The 19,875-nt window shown below is 36.5% G+C and overlaps 1 protein-coding gene across 5 annotated transcripts in view; it reads left to right on the forward strand.

The window, feature by feature from the left end:
- Nucleotides 1-19,875, forward strand: part of SRBD1 (S1 RNA binding domain 1) — a 124,997-nt gene that overhangs the window by 58,924 nt on the left and 46,198 nt on the right. For all 5 annotated transcript variants that reach the window (XM_027681916.1, XM_027681918.1, XM_027681915.1 and 2 more), the window contains 2 exons: nt 1,669-1,760; nt 14,896-14,978. In XM_027681916.1, coding sequence (XP_027537717.1) covers nt 1,669-1,760; nt 14,896-14,978 — 175 coding nt within the window. The remainder of the gene's footprint in view (nt 1-1,668; nt 1,761-14,895; nt 14,979-19,875) is intronic.

The following is a 19,875-nucleotide window of genomic DNA, read 5'->3' on the forward strand; positions in this document are numbered from 1 at the left end:
GTTCTTTAAACTACCCGTTCATCAGAAAAATCAGTTTTATTAGTCTTCTGTCAACATCTTTGTTAGGTTTTTGTGATATGATCTTATTTCTGAACTCTGTGATGGAAATGTTTTATGAATGTCATTTATAGTGAAGGAATGCTCATAAGACTGAATCGTTTTAAAAGATCGTGTAAATAGTTTCATTTTCACTTGCCCTGTTCAGCTGGTCTGAGGATTTTTTTGGTCTGTTAAACTAGTTGTTTGAATGGGTCTGGAGTTACACTAATACTACAGAGAACAGGATTTTATTCTCTGTATTTATTGAGAGATCCAGTCTGTCTGTAATATTGAAATGCTCTTTTGAGTAACTTTAAAATCTGTCTTGTGTGCACAGCACTCCACCAAATTCCAGTTTTGATTAGGGAAGGGGGGAATCTGCACAAACAACAGTAAGAAAGTCTTACCTTTTGTATCTGCATTTTACGCTATTTACTGTTACCGTACTCAAAACATTAAATGGGAATGTATTTTTCCTCTGAGTTGTTCTAAACAAGTTGTTCAGCTTTTTCTAAAGGGAGTGGCTTCTAAGTATCAATTTCTTTATTTAAAAATTCTACCTACTAAATGTTCTTAAAAGGAAAATCTATAGTCCAATTTTAAAACAACATAAAGCAAAGTTAGCGTTTTTACTCAGAGGTCTGTTTCTTAGGGATGGTGGTTTCTCTCCTTATGGCAAAGATTAGGTTATTCTAAAAGGGGAATAGTAAAAGTAAAAATAGTTCTGACACTGATAGTATTAACTTCCAGTGCATTAGCTGTATGATGCTGTAATTATCAACCTGAAATTCAAGTTCTACTCAAGTTATTCGAAGTAATATACCTTTGATTCAGTGGTGTCACAATTTCACAGCTGAAATACTGGATTGTGAATACGGGATTGCTGTTTTCTCTTGAGTGGAACTAGAGCACTCGAGGGTTTTTTAATTATGTGCTGTGATTTGAATTGGTGAGTTTATCATCATTACTGAGTGAGTTTGAGGTGTGCGGTAGATACATGAACTGTAGCTTAAGTTACTGAAGACATGCAGTCTGTGTTTTTCTTTGGGGATGGCAGTGAGAGCGGGGAGAAGACGGTATGAAATGCCGCTGAGAAGCGAGCTGCAGCTCTGTGGCTCGGTCTGCATCAAGTTGAGTTTTTTTGAGTGTTTTAGGCAGCTGGCTTGAGAGAATGTATGTGCATGCTCGTGACTTGGATTCCTGTAATTGTTTAATGTTAGACTTTAGAATGTAGGTGTTTTTAATGGAATTATCAGGTAGACTTTTTTTTGTTTATGAAAGCTGATTTGCCTGTTTACTTCTGGTAACCCTTGTTTCTTGTGTTCATTTTCTCTTCTGTAAAGATTGATACAGGGACTGATATTATGCTCAGTGTGTATTTATAATAAGGCCAGAATTGAAAAAGAATAAATGTTGCAGGTCAGGGAGGGGTATTTTGGCTTAAATTGAGATCTTTTCCTTTGTACTGTCTTACTTTTGTAAGTATTCGGTTGATTCAAGATATTTTTAAAACGTAAGGCGAGGCTTTAAAAAAAACCCAACAAATATTCACTTAAGTCACTTAAAAAGTCTTTCAGTTGCATTGTTCAGTTGTGTGGTGTTTTGATTATTTACCACTTCATTTTTCAGCATTGTCAGTGAAGCGGGAGCATCTATCTACAGCGTCAGTCCAGAAGCATGCAAGGAAATGCCAGACCTAGACCCTAACCTAAGAAGTGCAGGTATGAGGAGTGTTTCATTTTATCACCTTTCAACATGGAGCTCAAGTCTCAGTTCTCAGACTGTATTGTTTGTAATATTAAATATAATAATAGTCAAAAGTAGAAAAAGTTTTGGTTGTTTTGTTTCTAAACTGTAATTCTTCTGTATTTCACATTTGAAGTCCTAGGTATGCCAATTAATGACATCATCTTCTTCTAATGCCTGTAGTGTAAAGAACCTTGTGGATGTATTGCTTCAGTAGCCTGGCACAGGAGAATTTATAGCAATTAATATAAACAATGAATTGCATAAACTTTCATAGCTGTACATGTCCATGCCCACAAGAACTAGACCTTTCCTCTCTTCTTGTCCCCCCGTGTGCACACAAATGTCTCTAGAAATAATTAAACCATCCAAGGGCTAGGAAAAAATGTAGGAATAGAACAGATAATTTAAAGGTGTGCATCCATTGTGATCACTGAAGTCTTCATGTAGCTGAATATAGTCCTCAAGAAATACTGTTTAGTTTTAGTTTTTAAAGAATTATTTACTTCAGCATAAATGTCACTGAGGTATAATACAGGTCAAGTTCTTAGAAATGTGCAAGTATAGCCACTATTATAATTTGCAGTGTTTGGTTAAACAGTAGTCTTTAATGATCAAATTCCTGGCAGCTTTGTCAGTGTCCAAATTCTACTCATAGATTTGATTTATTAGGTTTGAGGTTACTTTTGGATTACTTTATTTATGTATTTTTGTGTGTCTTTTTGTATTTGTTTTTGCCTACCTTGGGTTTTTTTATTCTTGTTTTTTCTGCAATTTGTTGTCATTCTCAATCAAATATAGCATATTGGAAAATGCAGCAACACTCATGTATAAGTCTTTTCCAGTAAAAATTATAATGTTCTTAATTTTAATGTTATTCTGACAGGTTACTGGCCTGGAAATCCTTTGGAGGGTGTAGGAGTAGATTAGCAGAAAACAATTCTGTAGTTATGTGGTACTCAGAGGTAAAACTTTCTAGAATTCCCCATGTTCCCCTTTCCTTTTATTTCCACAAAGGGGAAAAAGTGTTAACTCAATGTTTCAAGTGAATGTTTTTACAGGAATATTCTTGAAATGTTTATATCATTTGCAAGACAGGCCTCTAGCTTCTTTTTGCTTGACTCTTTTTCCTGACTGCAAACAGACTCCATTGTGATTATTTCTTCCCTGGGCCACAGAGGTTTTGAATGTGTCATGGTATGGCCAGAGCAAATATTAGGCATGTGACGTTTCTGTGTTTGTGACAGATGGCACTAGCTTTCCCTTGGGCCAAAGTTTTTTATGTTGCTGATTTATTAAATGTGGGTTTAGAGTTGATGGAGATGAACAAAATAACACTGAAAAGAAAGGAATCTAATTATTAACATTATGCTTTTCCAGATATACACGATTTTCCTTTTTTCTGAAGTTATTTTTCAATATTTCAGACACTTTTATTTTGTGTTGTGCATCAAGTACAGTAAATGAAGCTAAAATTTTTAATACATGACCAATTTCAGTATTAATTACCTAGAGTTCATAATTTCTCTATCATTACTAGGATTTGCTTCAGGCATAACCTAAGTGCTGTTGCATCTGGTTTGAAAAGCATCAGCAATTTTAACATGCCGTAGCAGTCCCACAGAATGGATATAAACTGAAAAAGAGTGGGGTAGAAAGTGAAAAATAATTGCTTAGTTCCATGGATGTTGGGTGGTGTGGAACTGACAGCTAGAACTATGTTTATTACACTTGAATCTTTATAGAAGTTATAGATTTTCTTCCCGATGTCTTCTGGTGTCAAATTATAATTAGTTGTGCTAAAGCTGTGGATATTTTCTTAAAGTTGAATGTAAAAATGTGACATAACATTCAAGGAAAGCATTAACTGATGTTTGAGGGGTTTTGCAAACTTTTTTCTTGACTAGCTTTTACTTTTCAAGTTTTGATTTTCCTTTAATTTGCAGCAAACAGAAAAGTGACATTGTGTCAAAGCTGACTTGCTTTTTATTTTAATTGTTGTGTTACATCATGTCAGATTCTGTGCTTACATGATAGCATTTAGTACATTAAGGGAAGCTGACAGCTGCATGATGAAGTGTGACATTTATAGTTAAAATAAAAGGTACAGCTGACGTGAGATATCTGTGATCTTAACGCTGTTTGCCACTTTAACATTTTACTCAACACAAACTTTATAGAAGGGTTTGGGTTTGTTTTGATTTATGCAGGTAGGCCTATGATTGTTCGTTGGGTACATAAACGTGAAATATTAAATAATGCACATTATGTGTCATATTTGCAGTGGTGCTTAGTAACTATTTGTAGTACGTTTTCACTGCATACAGAGAAATAGAAGACATCAATCATGATAAAAAAATTAGCTTATTAATTTCTCCTTGGCTGAATGTTCTTTATAGGGAAAAACCAACAACCTTCAGCATTTCTTGGGGGTGCTAATTGAAGGTATTAGTTAATCCAGGAACTCAACTGATTATTATTTTTTTCCCTTTGAACTGTCTTTGAAGGTCATGGATGATGTAAGTTAGTAATAAACTGAGAAAAATCTCATTTTAAACTAATGATGTATATATAAACTATAGTGGAAAGTCTTTATAGTCATCCACACAGCACTTTTAGCCAAAATTGCACTTGCTTGAAAAAAAAAAAAAAAGAAAAAAAATGCTCTTTTCTTAAAAAATACACTGTTATCTACAGTGCAGTGAATGAAACAGGGTCTTTCCAACTTCAGAATTATCCTGAATATTTCATGAAACTGCAGAAGCTTCTGTTCTGCTACTCCAATTCCTATAAAATGTCATGGAGTGGGACTCGGCTAAGTAGATAGTAAAGAACTTGATGAAACCTAGTTACTTGTGTTTGAGTAGAGCGAGAAGGTATATATCTGCTTCTGACAGTCATTGTAGGATTAATGAGCAGAACAGCTATTTCTCAGCCTCACAGAATTAGGAGATAAGAGGCTTATAGGCCAGAGCAATAAAAGGATTTCCTCCTTGATAGGCTGAGGAGGTTCAGCTGTAGCAGATTAGGAGGGTTCTGCCTAGAGAGCAAGCCATTGGAGTTCAGTAATGGGGGTTTGGATGAACCTGTGATAGGGTTACAGTCTGACAGAGAAGAGAATGCAAGGTTTCCGTGAATTCTCCTTCCCAAAAGCTGTGCCTACAGACAGACTTAAGATTTGGGGTGAAAGTTTTTAGGGTAGAGTGGACACCATGAACAGAGTACTTTACAAGCTGGAAATGTTGATCACCTTTGTGAAACTTATTAATATATGTGCCCTGTCAAGGCTTTGTGAGTGCCTGCTCTGAGGTTGTAATGAGGTAATAGTAATGAGGGAGCTGCAAGGCTGGCTGGATGACTGCAGTTCTGTTTCTGCCCTGTCATGTGTGCTCTGGCCACCCTCTTGAAGAAATAGTTAAATGTTTAATTTGGTGGAGTTTTTATAAAGCCGTCAAATTCCTATTTATTTGGCTGTCCTGTTCATTTGTTGGGGCCCTTTTTTTTTTCTTAATTAATTTTCTTAGCTACCATCAATACAACACTTCATCTTTAACCTTTGGTTAGTTTTTATTCATGGCAGCTTCAAGTAAGAGTTGTGCACTTGAACTCGTCTGTGAGATCTTCTGAGTTACATTAGGTCTCTCTTACTGAGATTTGCTTGTGCCTTTTTTTCAATACAAGGCCTGGATGCAAGTTTCCATTTGAAGCAGTTGTAACAGTTCACTGGGTATGGTACTTTGCCTTGCAAATTTACCAGTAATTTGCTTGCCATTAGTTACCTTTCAATATCAGAGCGCATGAGATGACTGTCTTGATGTGGTATTCTTTGTATAGGAAAAAAAGCTAAACTCAGTGGTGACAAGCATTTCTCCCTCAAATAAATGGACTCCATGACAATCAGAGCTGACCTTTTCTGGTTGCTGTCACTGGGCCTGTGAATTCTGGAATGAAATGATTTTACAAAGGTTGATATCTTCTTTGCTTTACCTCCATCCTGTCCTATGTAGTTTTGCCTTAGGGTTTATTTTGTTGTGCAGAGCCTGTATTCCTCACAAAAATAAGGTTTATGAGATGAGAAATAAAGGAAGTGAGTGCAGGTGTCAACACATAGACACTGCCAGGTGTCTTTCTGGTTTTTTTTCTCTCAGTACTTCTACACTTCCTGGTTGCAAATGCTTGTTGTCTTGAGCAAGTTCGAATAGACAAAATGGAAAGGCCGTGGAGGGGCAGGTGAATTATATAGACAGTGTAAGGATCTATGAGTAGTGTTGAAGGAGTGACATACAGAAATATGGAATTTATGTACTTTCTGGATGCCTGGAAACTTGACAAGGTATGGTCAGTTAGTGAAGGTTTTGTTGTCCTTAGTATGAGGAAGATGCACCAATTGTTTGGTTTGTGCTCACAACAGATTTTTTTCTTCTGCCTTCTCTCCACCTCTTGAAGTGGATAGCCTAATGAAATGAATTTTGCTTAATGATTAAGAATCAGAGGAAACTGATGAATTCTGGTGAAACAGTGGCTTGATGGTAGAGAATTGCTATGAGGCAGTAGTCATGCTAGAATTTTACTCGGGTTTTGATATACACTCAGAGAAATGTCTTAATTTAATTAATGAATTATCTTTTTGAGGTGAATGCTCTAACAAATTAAAAATCTTTTCTTTCTTTTGCTATTTAAAAAGCAAAATAGAAGCTGGAACAAGAGCAACGTACTTGGGCTTGTCTAATGCAACATCTCCAAGAAATGCTCATTTTCCTCTTGACCATGAAGGACTAGGGTCCTCAAGACCACATAGCTGTGTCGCCCAGTTAGGAAAGCAACAAATGTAGATAAAATATTCCCCACAGCTACTTTTTTGTAAAAATTTGAAAAACTAACAGGGCAAGCATGTGTCTCGTGCTGCATGCACAGGTATGATCCGGTATGGAAACTGTTTCTTCTAAGAGATGTTTTCTGAGGATAAAGAAGAATCTGAGAGAGCCAAAGGTCACGCAGCACATCTTGCCTTAGCATTGTCAAATCCCATCTGCTTGTCTCCTCTCCACAGGGCAGAACACATTGCATTATTGTACGCTCAAAGTTCAGCACACCACTTGCACTTTTCCTTGCAAAACAAAGCCTTGTAGGCTTTGAGGGCTTGTTAGAACTTTGAGACTGTTATGCTACAGGGTTTTATTCCCTGGGGTCTTGTTAGAGACATAGAGTTCAGAGCTGTCATGCTGGCCAGCAAGTAGAAGGTAGAGATTGGAAAAAATGTAATTTCTTTTGACTTTATCTTAAGGAAAGTAAAACAATTTGATGATTAGATGTGTGGGACATAGTGCCTGGATGTCTACTTGAGCTAATTTCTTCATCTTCTTAAAAGAGCACTACTCCCCCTTGGCTACTCAGGAGAGAAGGTCATTTTTCAAAAACTTTATTGGTTTATTTAGTCTTCTGGTTAAACCATTTGCACTGCTGTCTAAGTGGAAGCTTTCTTCTACAGCTAGTTGTAGAGGATTGGTGAAAGTTCCATGAGCTTTCAGAAAGGAAAGTAAGCGCTGTCTTCTTTTGCATTGAAAGACTTTGTCAGCCCAGTGTTTAGATGAGTTGTGTGCAATTACAGCAGTACAAAATGAAATCGTATTTCATCTTGCATCTGTTTTATTCTATAGCATTTAAAAACAAGTTAAATTATACTGTTGGAAGTAGAACATAGAGAATCACACTGTGATAATGAACATGCAGTGGTTAGAAGCAAAATGGATGGTGAACAATAGTGATATGTTGAAGATGAAGCCTATTAATGATAGTACTATTAATAAACTAAAATAATAGTAATGGCAATAATTCTTAATTAATAATAGTAATATAAATAATTAGTAATAGAAACAAGAGGGTCTTGTTACTTCTCTCCCCATGGGATCCAGTTCCTGCTGAAGAGAAGACGCTTATTTCAGGGTCTGGAGTAGCCTCTGCAATTTAAACAGAAGTTATAGCAACTCTGTGGGTAATTTCAAAAACCAGTTCCTAACTGCAGATAGTCTGGAAATGACTGAGCCTCCTGCGGTTATACATGGACATGTGTGCCTGCTTCAGGACATTGAGAAAGAGAAAAATGAACTCGAATTGCCCCAAACCAGTGGCCCAATGCTGAATGGGTTGTTACACAGGTGTTAGAGATGTTTGTAGTCTGTATTTTCTTGTTCTAGACGAGAATCTAATGTTTTCTAATCTGTGGAAACTTCAGGGTATGTGGGAGAGGTGGTATATAATTGTTAACATGCTGCTTATCAGTGTTGTATTTCCTCTGAAGCTGTGCAGCACAGTAGTGGCCTGGAATTGTTTGATCTGTAGTCTGATCTGTAGTTTGATCTGTAATCTGCAAGCTTTACGTTCTCTGGTGAAGCCAGTTTCCCTTAGCATAAAAGAGCTATGAAAACCATTTACTTCCCTCCCTCTGGATGTAACTGTGCATGTGTTGTGTCTGTGTATTTTCCTTTGAAGGCTTTGTTACTTCTTTGAAGTATGGAGCTAGAGGAGCAACAAGTACCAGGATGCTCTTCAAGGAGTTTTGGTCTCCTTTTAATATTGTAGTATGATGTGTTACTCGCCAAAGCTGCTTTTCTTACTGTAGGCATAGGGAAGGATATTCTGGTCAGTTATAAAAGGTTAATAATTGTTGTTGGTACAGATGATTAGCTCTTGTAAGATTAGAACTTCAAGTAATTTTTTACTTTTGGTAGTAACAATAATCAATGGCATGGTGATGCAGTTAGTACGAGCAGTGAAGTGTGAAAAGGATATTGATGGTGTCTGCCTTTTGAGCTGAGCAGGTGGGAAAAGACTTTTTTTGAGTTTGTACCATCTTGTAAGTCTAACTCATTTCTGTGACAGAAGAATCACATCAGGCTTCAATTAAATGATTACGTGTCTCCCATCTCATATTGGATAAAAATTGATACTATTCTGTGATACAGAAATTACTAATACTTGAAAAAAGTGATTTTTGAGGGTGTTTCTAAGAAAGAATACTGACTTTAAAAAGCTGCATTGTAATATTCACTTGTCAAGTTTTTCTCTTCAAACATATTTCTAACTTTCTCTGTTGTATTCAACCCATCTCTTTTAAAGATTTTCATAGTAAATAAGTAAAATGTTGTCATTCATTATTTCATTAATCTTAGGCAAATAACAGATTATCAGTTTTATGGAGTTAAAAGTAAACTAAAATGTAACCTTTTTAAAACAAAAACCTGCTCACTTGCCAAAGAAGAACTTTGGATGAAATGCAGCTGTTGAGCAGTTGCTTAAAATAAATTGCATACTTTAAACCCACCAAGAAGATATATGAGGATTCAAAACTGTGTCACAAATCCTGACCTACTGAGAAAGAATGCTTAATGAAAAGACTACTGTATGTTTCACTGTATCCTTTGCAAGGAGGGTGAAACTCAGGTCAACAGGATAGAAAGCTTCCAGGACTCAGGAAACCTGAACAATCGATCACTGAGTAAACATTATTGCAGATACTTATGGAGAGTAATTGATCTTGAACACAATAATAGGCTTTATAAAGGGATTTGAATAAGTTGTAATGTTTCCATATCTACTCTGGTATGATATATTGACAGTAATTACATATGCATTTGTGAGTTAGTCTCTGATTACCTTAATAGATTATTTTTTTATTTCATTGACAATGAAGTTTCAACCCAGACTTTTAAGGTGCAAAAGTTAATTTAAAATAGGAGAGGATGAGTTACTTGGATGTTATAATAGCATGTCTCAGCAAGAATGAAATACTGAGGTTTTATAATAAAAATACAGAATGATCTCATTTATGACAAAATTGAAGTTGAACTAATCATAGCTTAATAGCTTGTGGTTGCCACATATTTATTTGTAAAACTATCTACTGCCTTTGCATCTGGAAGCTTCATATTCTTTCAAAGCACAAAACAAATGCTCCCACTCATGAGGTAGCTAAGCTGTCACAGTTATTGACTGGGACACATTTTTATCCTTATGTGAAGACATGTTTAAAAGAAGGAATGTCATCATCCCTGACTTTTGGCCAAAAATGTTTTTTTGCCTACACTGGCAAGCAACATTTTAATGCCACTGTAGCTGAAAGAAATTGCATTTTTTCATTCTACCCATAAGCATTCTTCATTTTCAGTCCTTCCTTATCTAAGCCATTGAGTTCTTACATAGAGCAGTGCAAAAAGAGAACATTTCAAAATGCAATTTTCTGAACACAGAAGTTGGCAACCTGCCCCCAAATTGGGCACAATACTTGAAACCATAATAAATTTTATCCAGTTGACAAGATTTCCAGCTGCCCTTGCACCCTAAATAGTGTGCATGTCTGATTTGGGTCTTAGTGATTGCTTTAGACCTGTTCCATTACTGAAGCGAGGCAGATAGCCTAAAAAGTTAGCACTAATTCTGTTTTTTTTTTTAGGGCTGGCAGCTGATGTGGCCCTTATGTAGATACCATCCAGAGAAATAGTTGGAAGGCTGCTGTATTGTTTTTTCCCCTCACTGTTGAGAGTGGAGAGTTTTTATCATCTTTAGTCTGAAAAGATTTAGCCTGAAAACTATTATCAGTATTCCTGAGTGAAAACTCTCCTTTTTAATCCCTGTGAAAAATGATATCACTTGCTGTAGAAAGTACTAGAGGAACAAAGTTATGTGACATGTATGTGTAAGGAAAATAGTCTTAATTTTACATTTGTCAATTTGAAATTAAGAGAGATTTGATATTTTTAAGACAGGAGTAGCCAGATAATTAGGTGTGTTTGCAAGATCATGAGGGCATATCTGCTCATTAGGCATTAGGAAACAAAACATTTTAATGTAATTCCTTACTTTCTGTGAAGATCAGACACTGAGATTGACATGAATTGTGCAAGCAACTCTTATGGATGCTTTTTGCTCACCACACTGGCACCTTCACTGGAGACACGCAAGCATGCTTTACTGTCTGATGGGTTTGTCTTGTCAAATAACTGAAGTGTGGAGTGGATCAAGACTTCCAAGCAGTTAAATTGCTTTTCTTACAAAATGCCAGAAGATGCCCTAATGACAAGACAGGATCACAGTAAATATACTTTCTGTAACCTTCTTTATTTCTCATTGCATCTGCATGCGAAGTCCATCAACGCTGAAGTTGGAGGATGAGGTAGACCCTCCTGTCCCCCCCAACTGTTAAAATTTTACGCTCATTAACTGTTGGGAAGCACAGTATGTTATCATGATTCCAAGTATTGCAGTAATATTTTCTTCTTAATTCACAACTCAAAGCTTTAAGTTTCTCAAGTGTGCAATTATTTCTAGAAGAGGGTCATGTCATCCTGATCTTAATACCCATTTTACTTAGATTAGCATGTCTTTAAGAGTGGCATCTCAAGCTTTTCATGTTTGGCCATGTGGATAACTTTTGAGAAATCTGATTCTCTAGTTTTGCCCTGCATGCCACCATATAATTTATTTTGTATTTGCTTGAGCAAAAGTAAAGAATACCTTAATATCTGCGGAAATGAGAATGCATTACCTGTTTCATTGTTAGTCTTCTAAAAATGCATGGTTTCTAATAATTTCTGAAATTTACTTTAAGGATAAAAACAAGTAGTTTTAGGCAATACCCATATTAGTGTAAAAGAGTTCAATATGAAAATCAAATTTCATAGTCTTGATTTAGTTTTTAAGGGGAAAATGTCAGACCATCAGGTTTTACTGTCTCTGCTCCGTAGGAGTAGACCTTGCACTCCTGCAGAGCCCTCGTGATTTCAGTGATAACTCTGCTTGTATTTTAGAAGTCCAGGCATATGGATCAAATGGCCAGAGTGGAGTCTCATTGCCCCCTAAACAGACCCAGGTATTGCAGTGTGCTGCAGCTACTCTAGCAAAGAATGAGAGGATTTGCCTGTACAAGAGGCAGTAGATGCTGATCTTAACTGAATTTCTGCTTAGAGAGAATGTGGACAATTCTTGCCTTTCTCCTACTGTGCACTCTTTGATTTATTAATTTGAAAAGTTCTGGAGTAAAATTGCGGCTTTAGTGGGAATTACACAGGTCAGCTATCCTGCTGGTATTGGCCATAGGAGCTGCATCCCTTAAATAGTATAACTGACTGTTAGCTGATCTTCATGCTTAGATATTGTAACTATTAGGCCTGATCCAGGAAAGCACTTAAATGTCTGTGTAACTTTATGCGTGTGAATAGTTTTGCTAGTTCCGGTGGGAATACCGACATGCATCTGTGCTGAAGTGCTTTGCTGGATCAGGTCCTACGCCTCCACTAGAAGCCTCCTAGGGATATGACAGCATTGTCAACCAAGCTATTATGACAAAAAGAGTCTAAATTTTATTTTTTAATTGAAGGTTCCCAAGAGAAGTTTATGCTTGGAAAATTCCTTTATCAACCTATCCATGTAGTTGTCTATTTTTAAAAGATATAATGAAAGGAGATATGGACAGTGAAAGGTATTTGCTCTCAGCTTATCTGAAATGTAACTTTGAAATGTGTTTTGCAGTTAGATAGAACTAAAAGAAAATTCTCTGAAACATTATATAGCTATCAAGCAAGCTAAGTTTAAGGAGGGTTCCTGAAGGACAAGTATAGTACCTATACGTAGGCATCGATGCATTCAGAAGAAATATATAGTTGTGTTTCCTTCTTTGTATCACCACTGCTTTCATTGGTGCTTTGTTTCACTTTTGTTTGTTAGGTGGTGGGTCATAGGTACCACTAGTATTTCAAAGTAATTAATATGAATTATTGTTACAGAGAAGCATTTATGCACTAAGGTATACTTGTGTAAGTGATAACTGCTGTACTTACACTGGTTAATCTTTTGTGATTGGTTTTTTTTTTCCTTACAAGAAGGCATATGTGGTTGTCTTTGAATTTAGAACTTCTCAATCAGAGAAGCAGGCATATCAGATGTCACCAGCACAGTGCTTTCTGACCCTAGCTAGCAAACTGCCTTTGTCAGCATGTTAAAATGGATAATAAAGGATATGAAAAGTCTTGCATGACCGAGCAGTGAACTTCATGTTAACTGTGCATTTAGCAGTGCAGATCTTTAAAAATGAAATCTCTAGTGCAGCATTTAATTGCTAAACTTTGCAGTTGTGGTTTGAGGAGCCTGCATAGCCAATAAATGTTAGCTCTGGCTACTATTTTGGCTTTAAGTATCAATGTTTAGTCAAGTTCTTTTCTGAAATGCTGTGAAATCTAACACCCTGCAGTAGTGATGGTTGCAATTTAAATTAGAGCTGCAAAGATGGTTAAGGGTCTGGGCCACCTTTCATACAGGGAGAAACCAAGGGAACTGGGACTGTATAGCCTGGAGAACAGGAGGCTCAGGGCAATCTTACAAATAGCTATAAACACCTGATGGGAGGGAATGAAGAAGAGAGAAGTAGACTCTTCTCAGAAGGCTAGCTGTTAGGACAAAAGGCAATGGGCACAGATTGGAACACAGCAAATTCAATCTGAACATGAGAAAACACCTACTGTCAGGGTGACCAAACACTGGAATGGATTGACCAGACAGGTTGTGGAGTCTACACCCAACTGGATGTGATCTGGAGCAACCTGCTGTAGCTGACCCTGTTTCAGCAGGGGTGTTAACTACATAGCATGTGTTCTCAAGAGGTGTCCAACTTAAACACTTCTGTGATTCAGTAAAATGCCTTATAGACATATTTATAAATACATACATATATATATTATTTTACCTATATATAATATACAATATATAATATATGATAATTATACGCATGTTCATGTTTTTATATATGTGTAAAATCAGCTATTGACCCCTGGAGATACTTGCAGTTTTCTTATTTAAACAATGTGTGTTTGACCAAACTACTGTGCCCATACATATTTACTCCTGACTCCTGTTCTTCCTCTAACCCTCTCTTGATTTGCTTAAAAATGTATTTAAATGTAAAACAAATTTTAGAAAATGTGTCTTGAAGTTACTAATGCCCTATGGAGTTGATTCTGGACATAGCTTTTAAAGGATCACAGCTTTCTTGTGTCCCAGCACATTTCTCTTATTCTTGAACAAGTGCTTGTGGTAGGAAAAGCAGCCTTGACAACAAGATCTGGCATTGGTATGGGTTTTGCTGGTTTGGTGTTTTTTTGTTTGTTTGGGGTTTTTGTTGTTGTTGGTTGGTTGGTTGGTATTTTGGGTTTTCTTTGGTTTTGGGTTTTGTTGTTGGTTTTTGTTTGGTTTTTTTGAAAGTTTTGTTTGTTTTGGTTTTACTTTTATTGGTTTGGAGGGGTGGGATTTGTACTGAATACAACACGGTATCTGCAGAATCTGAACACGATTGAGAATTTACATTTGCAAATGGAGCTTTTTTTTTTTCTGAGATTTCGGTAAGCAAAGGATTTATTAATAAATGTAGACTTGAGTCAACATTTCGATTTAGAAGACCATGTGCTCTTAAAGGCATCAGAAATGTTGGAAATTGCTTTTGTTTTTCTAAACGTGGTTATAGCAATGACAGGTTGCAGTTTTGCAATTGATGTGTTTTGTTATGCAGCTTAGATTAGTAAAGTCCAAGAACCATTTTCAAAGTTAACACTGAATATTATGGTTGAATTAGATAAATGTATAATATATAAGGATAATATATATACCTTAGTGGATACTATGTTAGATGAACAAGTCTGTGAAGTTACTCCATTATTTTTTTAAACGTTTATTTATTTCTACATATCTGTGAGTTAAGGTAAAGGGGTTCTTACATAGTTTAAATGTTACATATGCATTTATTATGGATACATGGGAAAAAGTACAATGTACGGTTTTATTTACTAACTCTGTGGTTCAAAAACAAATGTCAGTTTGAAATTACACAATTACACAATTACAGTTTGAAATCTCCTTAGGTCTTTGCTTGAATTACTCAAATAACGAAATTGGTTAATATATATTTGATGTCCTGTGTCTAACAGTGAAAAATGTATTATTGATTATTTCCAGGCTTAAAAGAAATTAAATATGTAGAAGATGTAAAAAGAAAAATTAGCAAAAGCAATTATATGATTTTGGTTTCTCAGACAAAATCCATCGCTGTTTTCTAATTCTCTTTTTCAGTTTCCATAGCTAGACGCGTCCAAGACCCATTAGCTGAACTAGTGAAAATTGAGCCCAAACACATAGGAGTTGGAATGTATCAGGTAAGATAATACATATCATTTAATCTAAGTAATCTATCATGATACAGAGCAACACCAAGATGCTGCTTTATAATTGTCAGCTAGCTACGTCTCCATTAAAAGGCATTTGTAGTGTTGATAGAATGGTAGAAAATACTTAGAAGTCATAAACTGCCTCTTTTTTTAATCTCTGCTTTTAACGATTGTGAATGAGGCTCTGAAATGGCTGTAGCCAGATGTATAGTCTATTAAAAACGTCAAATCAGACAAGTAACCTGATCTGTAAAGCTTTCTCTTTTTTGTATTGTTACAGCATGGGGTTTTAGCTCTTTGTGTAAAATGCAATAGGATATTGATCCTCCATTTAGAAGCCACTAATTTGTACTGTTAGGTGCATTCCTTCTTAGAAGTTTGTAATAAAAGCACTTGTTTTGAAGTTTTTCATTTACTAAAGCTGAATTGGAAAATGTTTGACAATTCTGATTTTTCTACATTTTTGTAGATTATTTCTGAGAAGTAACTTTTATCTTCAAACTCTCTTTACAAAGAACATTGTATTGAGAAGAGGTACATAAGTTATTGTCATTTTATAATGTGCTGGCATTGATTCAGGAAAGCATTTATGCACATGCTTAAGTCCCACCAAATAGAGAAGCAAAAAAAAAAAAAAGAAAACTTGGCGTGTACTTTTCTCTATATTTTTGAAACTGTAGAATGTGAGTAAAAATAGAACTGTCTGGATCTGTTCTTTCAGATAAGTTCATGAGTTAATGAAATAGAATGCAATTAGAAGCATAGAATCCTTTACTGCCACTGCTAAAGGTGGTGTGACAAAGAAAAGGTGCTAAGAAAAATTTCCAAGAAATGTATATCCTGTTTGGTTTTTAAGGAACTGAGGTCAACATTTTAGTTGGTTAAGGAATGACTCATAACTGCTTTTGTAAGCCCTACTTGTATTGCCACAGACGATTAAACATACATTGCTTGCTAACAGCAAACATATCAGTAAACCTAACTTTAATACCTTGACATGAACTATACCGTAGTTGGGTTTTGTTTGAAAATTAGATTGAAGGGCTGAAATACTGTAGATTTCTTTAACATATCTATCCAGATTTCAGTGAAAATGTGCTTTAATGGTGGCAGCTATAAATCAGGGGGTGGTCGTCTAGCAAAAAGAGGAGATTCAATCTGAAACATAGTTGGTTTCCTTACTTGTAGAGGCCCACTGCTTTTGTTTATAACAGTAGCAGCAATATGTCAAAACAAAACTAATGAACAGTGATACAGATTTTTTGTTCATCCTTGCTTTAAAGAAAAAGTATTTACCAAAAATACCCCTTGAAATGCTATGTCACTACTTAGAGAAGTTGGTTGGTGTTCTTTTTAAACAAAACTTTTTAAAAATCAATTCCAAGATGAAATATTTTACTCTTTTGAAGTATATGGTGAATTCTTGAGTACTAGGAACTTGCATTGCTCTATCTGTAAGGTATTGATTTAGATGCACACCATTTCCTATAGTTCACATGGGCATTGTACAGGCATACATCTAAAGCAAAAAGACATGAAATTGTTGGTGCTTGTATGGGTTTGGGAGCATTGTACTATGAGATGAATGTTGTATTGAATGTATTGCAACAGTTCCCTATGGTCTCAGAGGCTGCAACTGGCATGATTTGCTTTGCACTGAGAGAGAACAAGGTAAGTACCGTGTTACTGACCCTTTCAGAGAAGTTTCTTGGTCCGCTACTGGTGCGTTGGAATTAAATCCCCAACTACGTTATTTGTTAATGTCCGAATTGGTTATATGAAAAGTTTCAGAGAAATAATTCCTAACAGCCTGATGGAGGTAGACCTCAAATATTGTTCACTGCCAGCTATCTGCATTTTTAAGTCTTGTCATGGTTTGAATAAATCCTCTGAGGTAGATAAATGTCCTGTCGGAATTCTGAAGAATCATCACAAAAGCTATAATGTGCTCATTCAGAGATACAGAAATTTCTGAATTACTAGATCTTTATGTGACACTACTAAAAGCAAATTTGCACTCTTGAAAGTGAAGTTAGATGTTCTGCTGCCCTTTGGGGATGATTCTCTTAAGGCAGGGGAGGGGAAGGGAGGAGAAGAGGAATTAAGCTGTTTTGATTTGTCTTCCTTCAGAGAGAACGGTCACTTGCTGGTGTCTCAGAGGACAGACATGGAAAAAGCTGTTGTGTTGTACAGGGAGTCCCAGAGCAACAGCTGATATAATCCCTCAGATAAAGAGTATTTCAGGCACAGAATTTTATAATATCCAAGGCAATTTGAAATGCTTTATTACATTTTAATTTATAATATAATTGCTGGCTGTAGCTTTTTATTAATTTCTGGGTTGAAGTGTGCAATGTGCAGTCTAGATCAGAAATATAACAGGCTTTTCACAGAGGTGGTTGTTTTCTTAGCCTGTTGTAACTCTAAACCTAGCATTTAAATATGACCTTTTCTTTCTTCAACACCCTGAAATTGATATTGAAGAATCTGACAAATCCAGGTTTTGTCATTCTTGTCCTGAAGGAGAGACAGCGACTAGTCTTTAGGCAGAGACAAGCTGAGACTGTGTGCTGCTGCCAGCGACTGTGGAAACTGTAGCACAAGCAGGGTGGTGGTTTCTTGAGGGCTGGTTGCACACTCACTGTGTGTTGATCAATGTGTGAACTCCCTGAGGAAGTGATCCTGCCTCTTCTGCTACTCCTACCCAAGTGCCCTAATTGTTTTGTGGTGCTGGCAAAGGCTACGTGGTGTCCTGGGTTGGCATAAGGGAGGAGCAGGAATGCATGGCTCGTGGGGGAGTAGAGCTGCGGCTGCTGCCTCCACAGCAGCCTGATTGACTCGGGACATGGCTTCCCTGTCAGTTCATGATAGCCAGAGGTCCCAAACTGTTCTGCTGTAAAGGCAGTGGCAGAGACAGTGATTTCCGTCTTTTCTCAGAGGTTGAAGTGAGAGACAGGTGAAGTAGACTCTGCCTGACGAAGGCTGTAGCTTTTGTCATGGGACTGTGGTACAGGAACATTTGTGTGTTCAGTGGAGTGACCAACTGGTGCAGGAGCTGCTGCTGCTGCTGTCAGCAGTGATAGTAGTGCTACAGGAAAGTGTTCATGTGTTAAATCTGCTGCTCACAATATGGAGCTTGCTCAAAGTCTGTGGAGCGTGTGCCCCACCAAGAGTACTGTGTGAAGGGGCTGCATCTTCTGTAGTTGTTATTTCCATGGGATTTTCAGTCCCTCCCATCTAACCTCTTGGTACTTCATATGCACGTTTGTGAGAATGTTGATATTCCCTTCTTTTTCTAGTGCAAGTTTTCCAAGCAAATCTGCTCATTTGTGTGTGGATACTTTGCATATGGAAATACAAGTTTCGAGGTGGCAGGAGATCTGTGTAGATTGAAGCCCATCAGCCAGGATTTGTGTTTACTTATTTTAGATGAAAAAAAAAAATTGAAACTTTTATTTGACCACCTGCTTTTATTCTTATTTCAATGTATGATTCTGAGTTTGTGCACTGCCAAGAAAATCAGGTTTGTCAGAGAAAAATAAACAGGCCCCAGATCTCCTAACAGGTATTTCCTTAAACAAAGAGAAGCACAACCTGATTTATTAGGGCCTCTCTCAGACTAAATTCCAATTGCCTAAAGGTCCTTGTCTTCCTTCATCTTTATCTCATTAGGAAAATTGTTCTTTCCTCCCAGACAGGAACCTAGCCAAAATTAATTTATCACCTTCAGGCCATATTACTATGATCATCTTCTGTTGAACATGAAGATGATGCCCAGACTCTGCCTAATACTGAATATGTTTGCCTCGTCACCTCCCCATGCCAGTTCAAAGCTAAATTCCTATCTAGGAAGAAGCAGTTAGTGGCTCAAGACTTTATTATGCTGTAAACGGAATTTTGGCAATGAATTACCATTGCAGTTGTAATGATCTTGGAAGATGTAGATAAGAGCTGAGAACAAAGCTTCTTCACAAAGATTGTGGTTAGAGAATTGAATTTCAGAGCAAAGAAAATGAGTAAGACAACAAAAAAAAAATCCTTCCTCTCAAATAGAGACCCAACTTTTCATGAGTGAGTAAAACAGCACTAGCATAAACCTTCTGTCCGTGAGTTCATCAAGGTAAATGTCAGAATTAAATTAATATACTGTTAAAAAGTCAAAACCTCAATCTGTATTGTAAAGCAGAGAAAGGAGAAGTAGAGCTAAGGAGAAGTATGTTAAGTTTGGTTGGTCTTTTGATGTTCAGTTGATGTACAAAGTCCCTGGATGCTAAAAAAAAACAGTAACCTCTAGAGAAAGAGCTAGATGGAGCTCGGACTCATCTGTAACCTAAGAACAAGATATGTGATCTGTGTTGAAGGATAAGAATTTTTCGCAAATTGTGTATAATATTTAAAAATGTGCACCGTGTCTGATCTCACCATCCTATTTGGTTTCTATAATTTCTGGAGTGCAAAAATCTGTTCATAATGTATTTTTGTGCATGGTAACATATTCACTGTTGGACACATTTGGAAAATTAGCATCCCAAAAGGATGTAAGAGATAATATATGTAGTTCTGTAACCTCTTAAGTCGGAGGATGTTTGATTTCAGATCAAGTATCTGGAACATTTTGTGTCAAATAAATAAAATCTGTAAACAATACTCTTAAGTAGCCATTCTTTCAGGAAAAAAAAACGGTTGCACTAATTCTTGATTTGTTTGCTATATAATGCTGAAAGGTCCTGATCAAGGAGAGTTTCATAAAGCCTATTCAGAATGTCTAATAATAACTGAATCTGGAAATACCTAATAATAACTGAGTCTGGAAATACCTTTGTCCCTCTTGTCCATTTTCCTTCCCGTGTTCCTCTAGTTATTGAAGTGCATTGGTTTTGCATTT

This window comes from Neopelma chrysocephalum, unplaced genomic scaffold, assembly GCF_003984885.1.
Source record: "Neopelma chrysocephalum unplaced genomic scaffold, ASM398488v2 Primary Assembly neopelma1_61b, whole genome shotgun sequence".
NCBI classification, from domain to species: domain Eukaryota; kingdom Metazoa; phylum Chordata; class Aves; order Passeriformes; family Pipridae; genus Neopelma; species Neopelma chrysocephalum.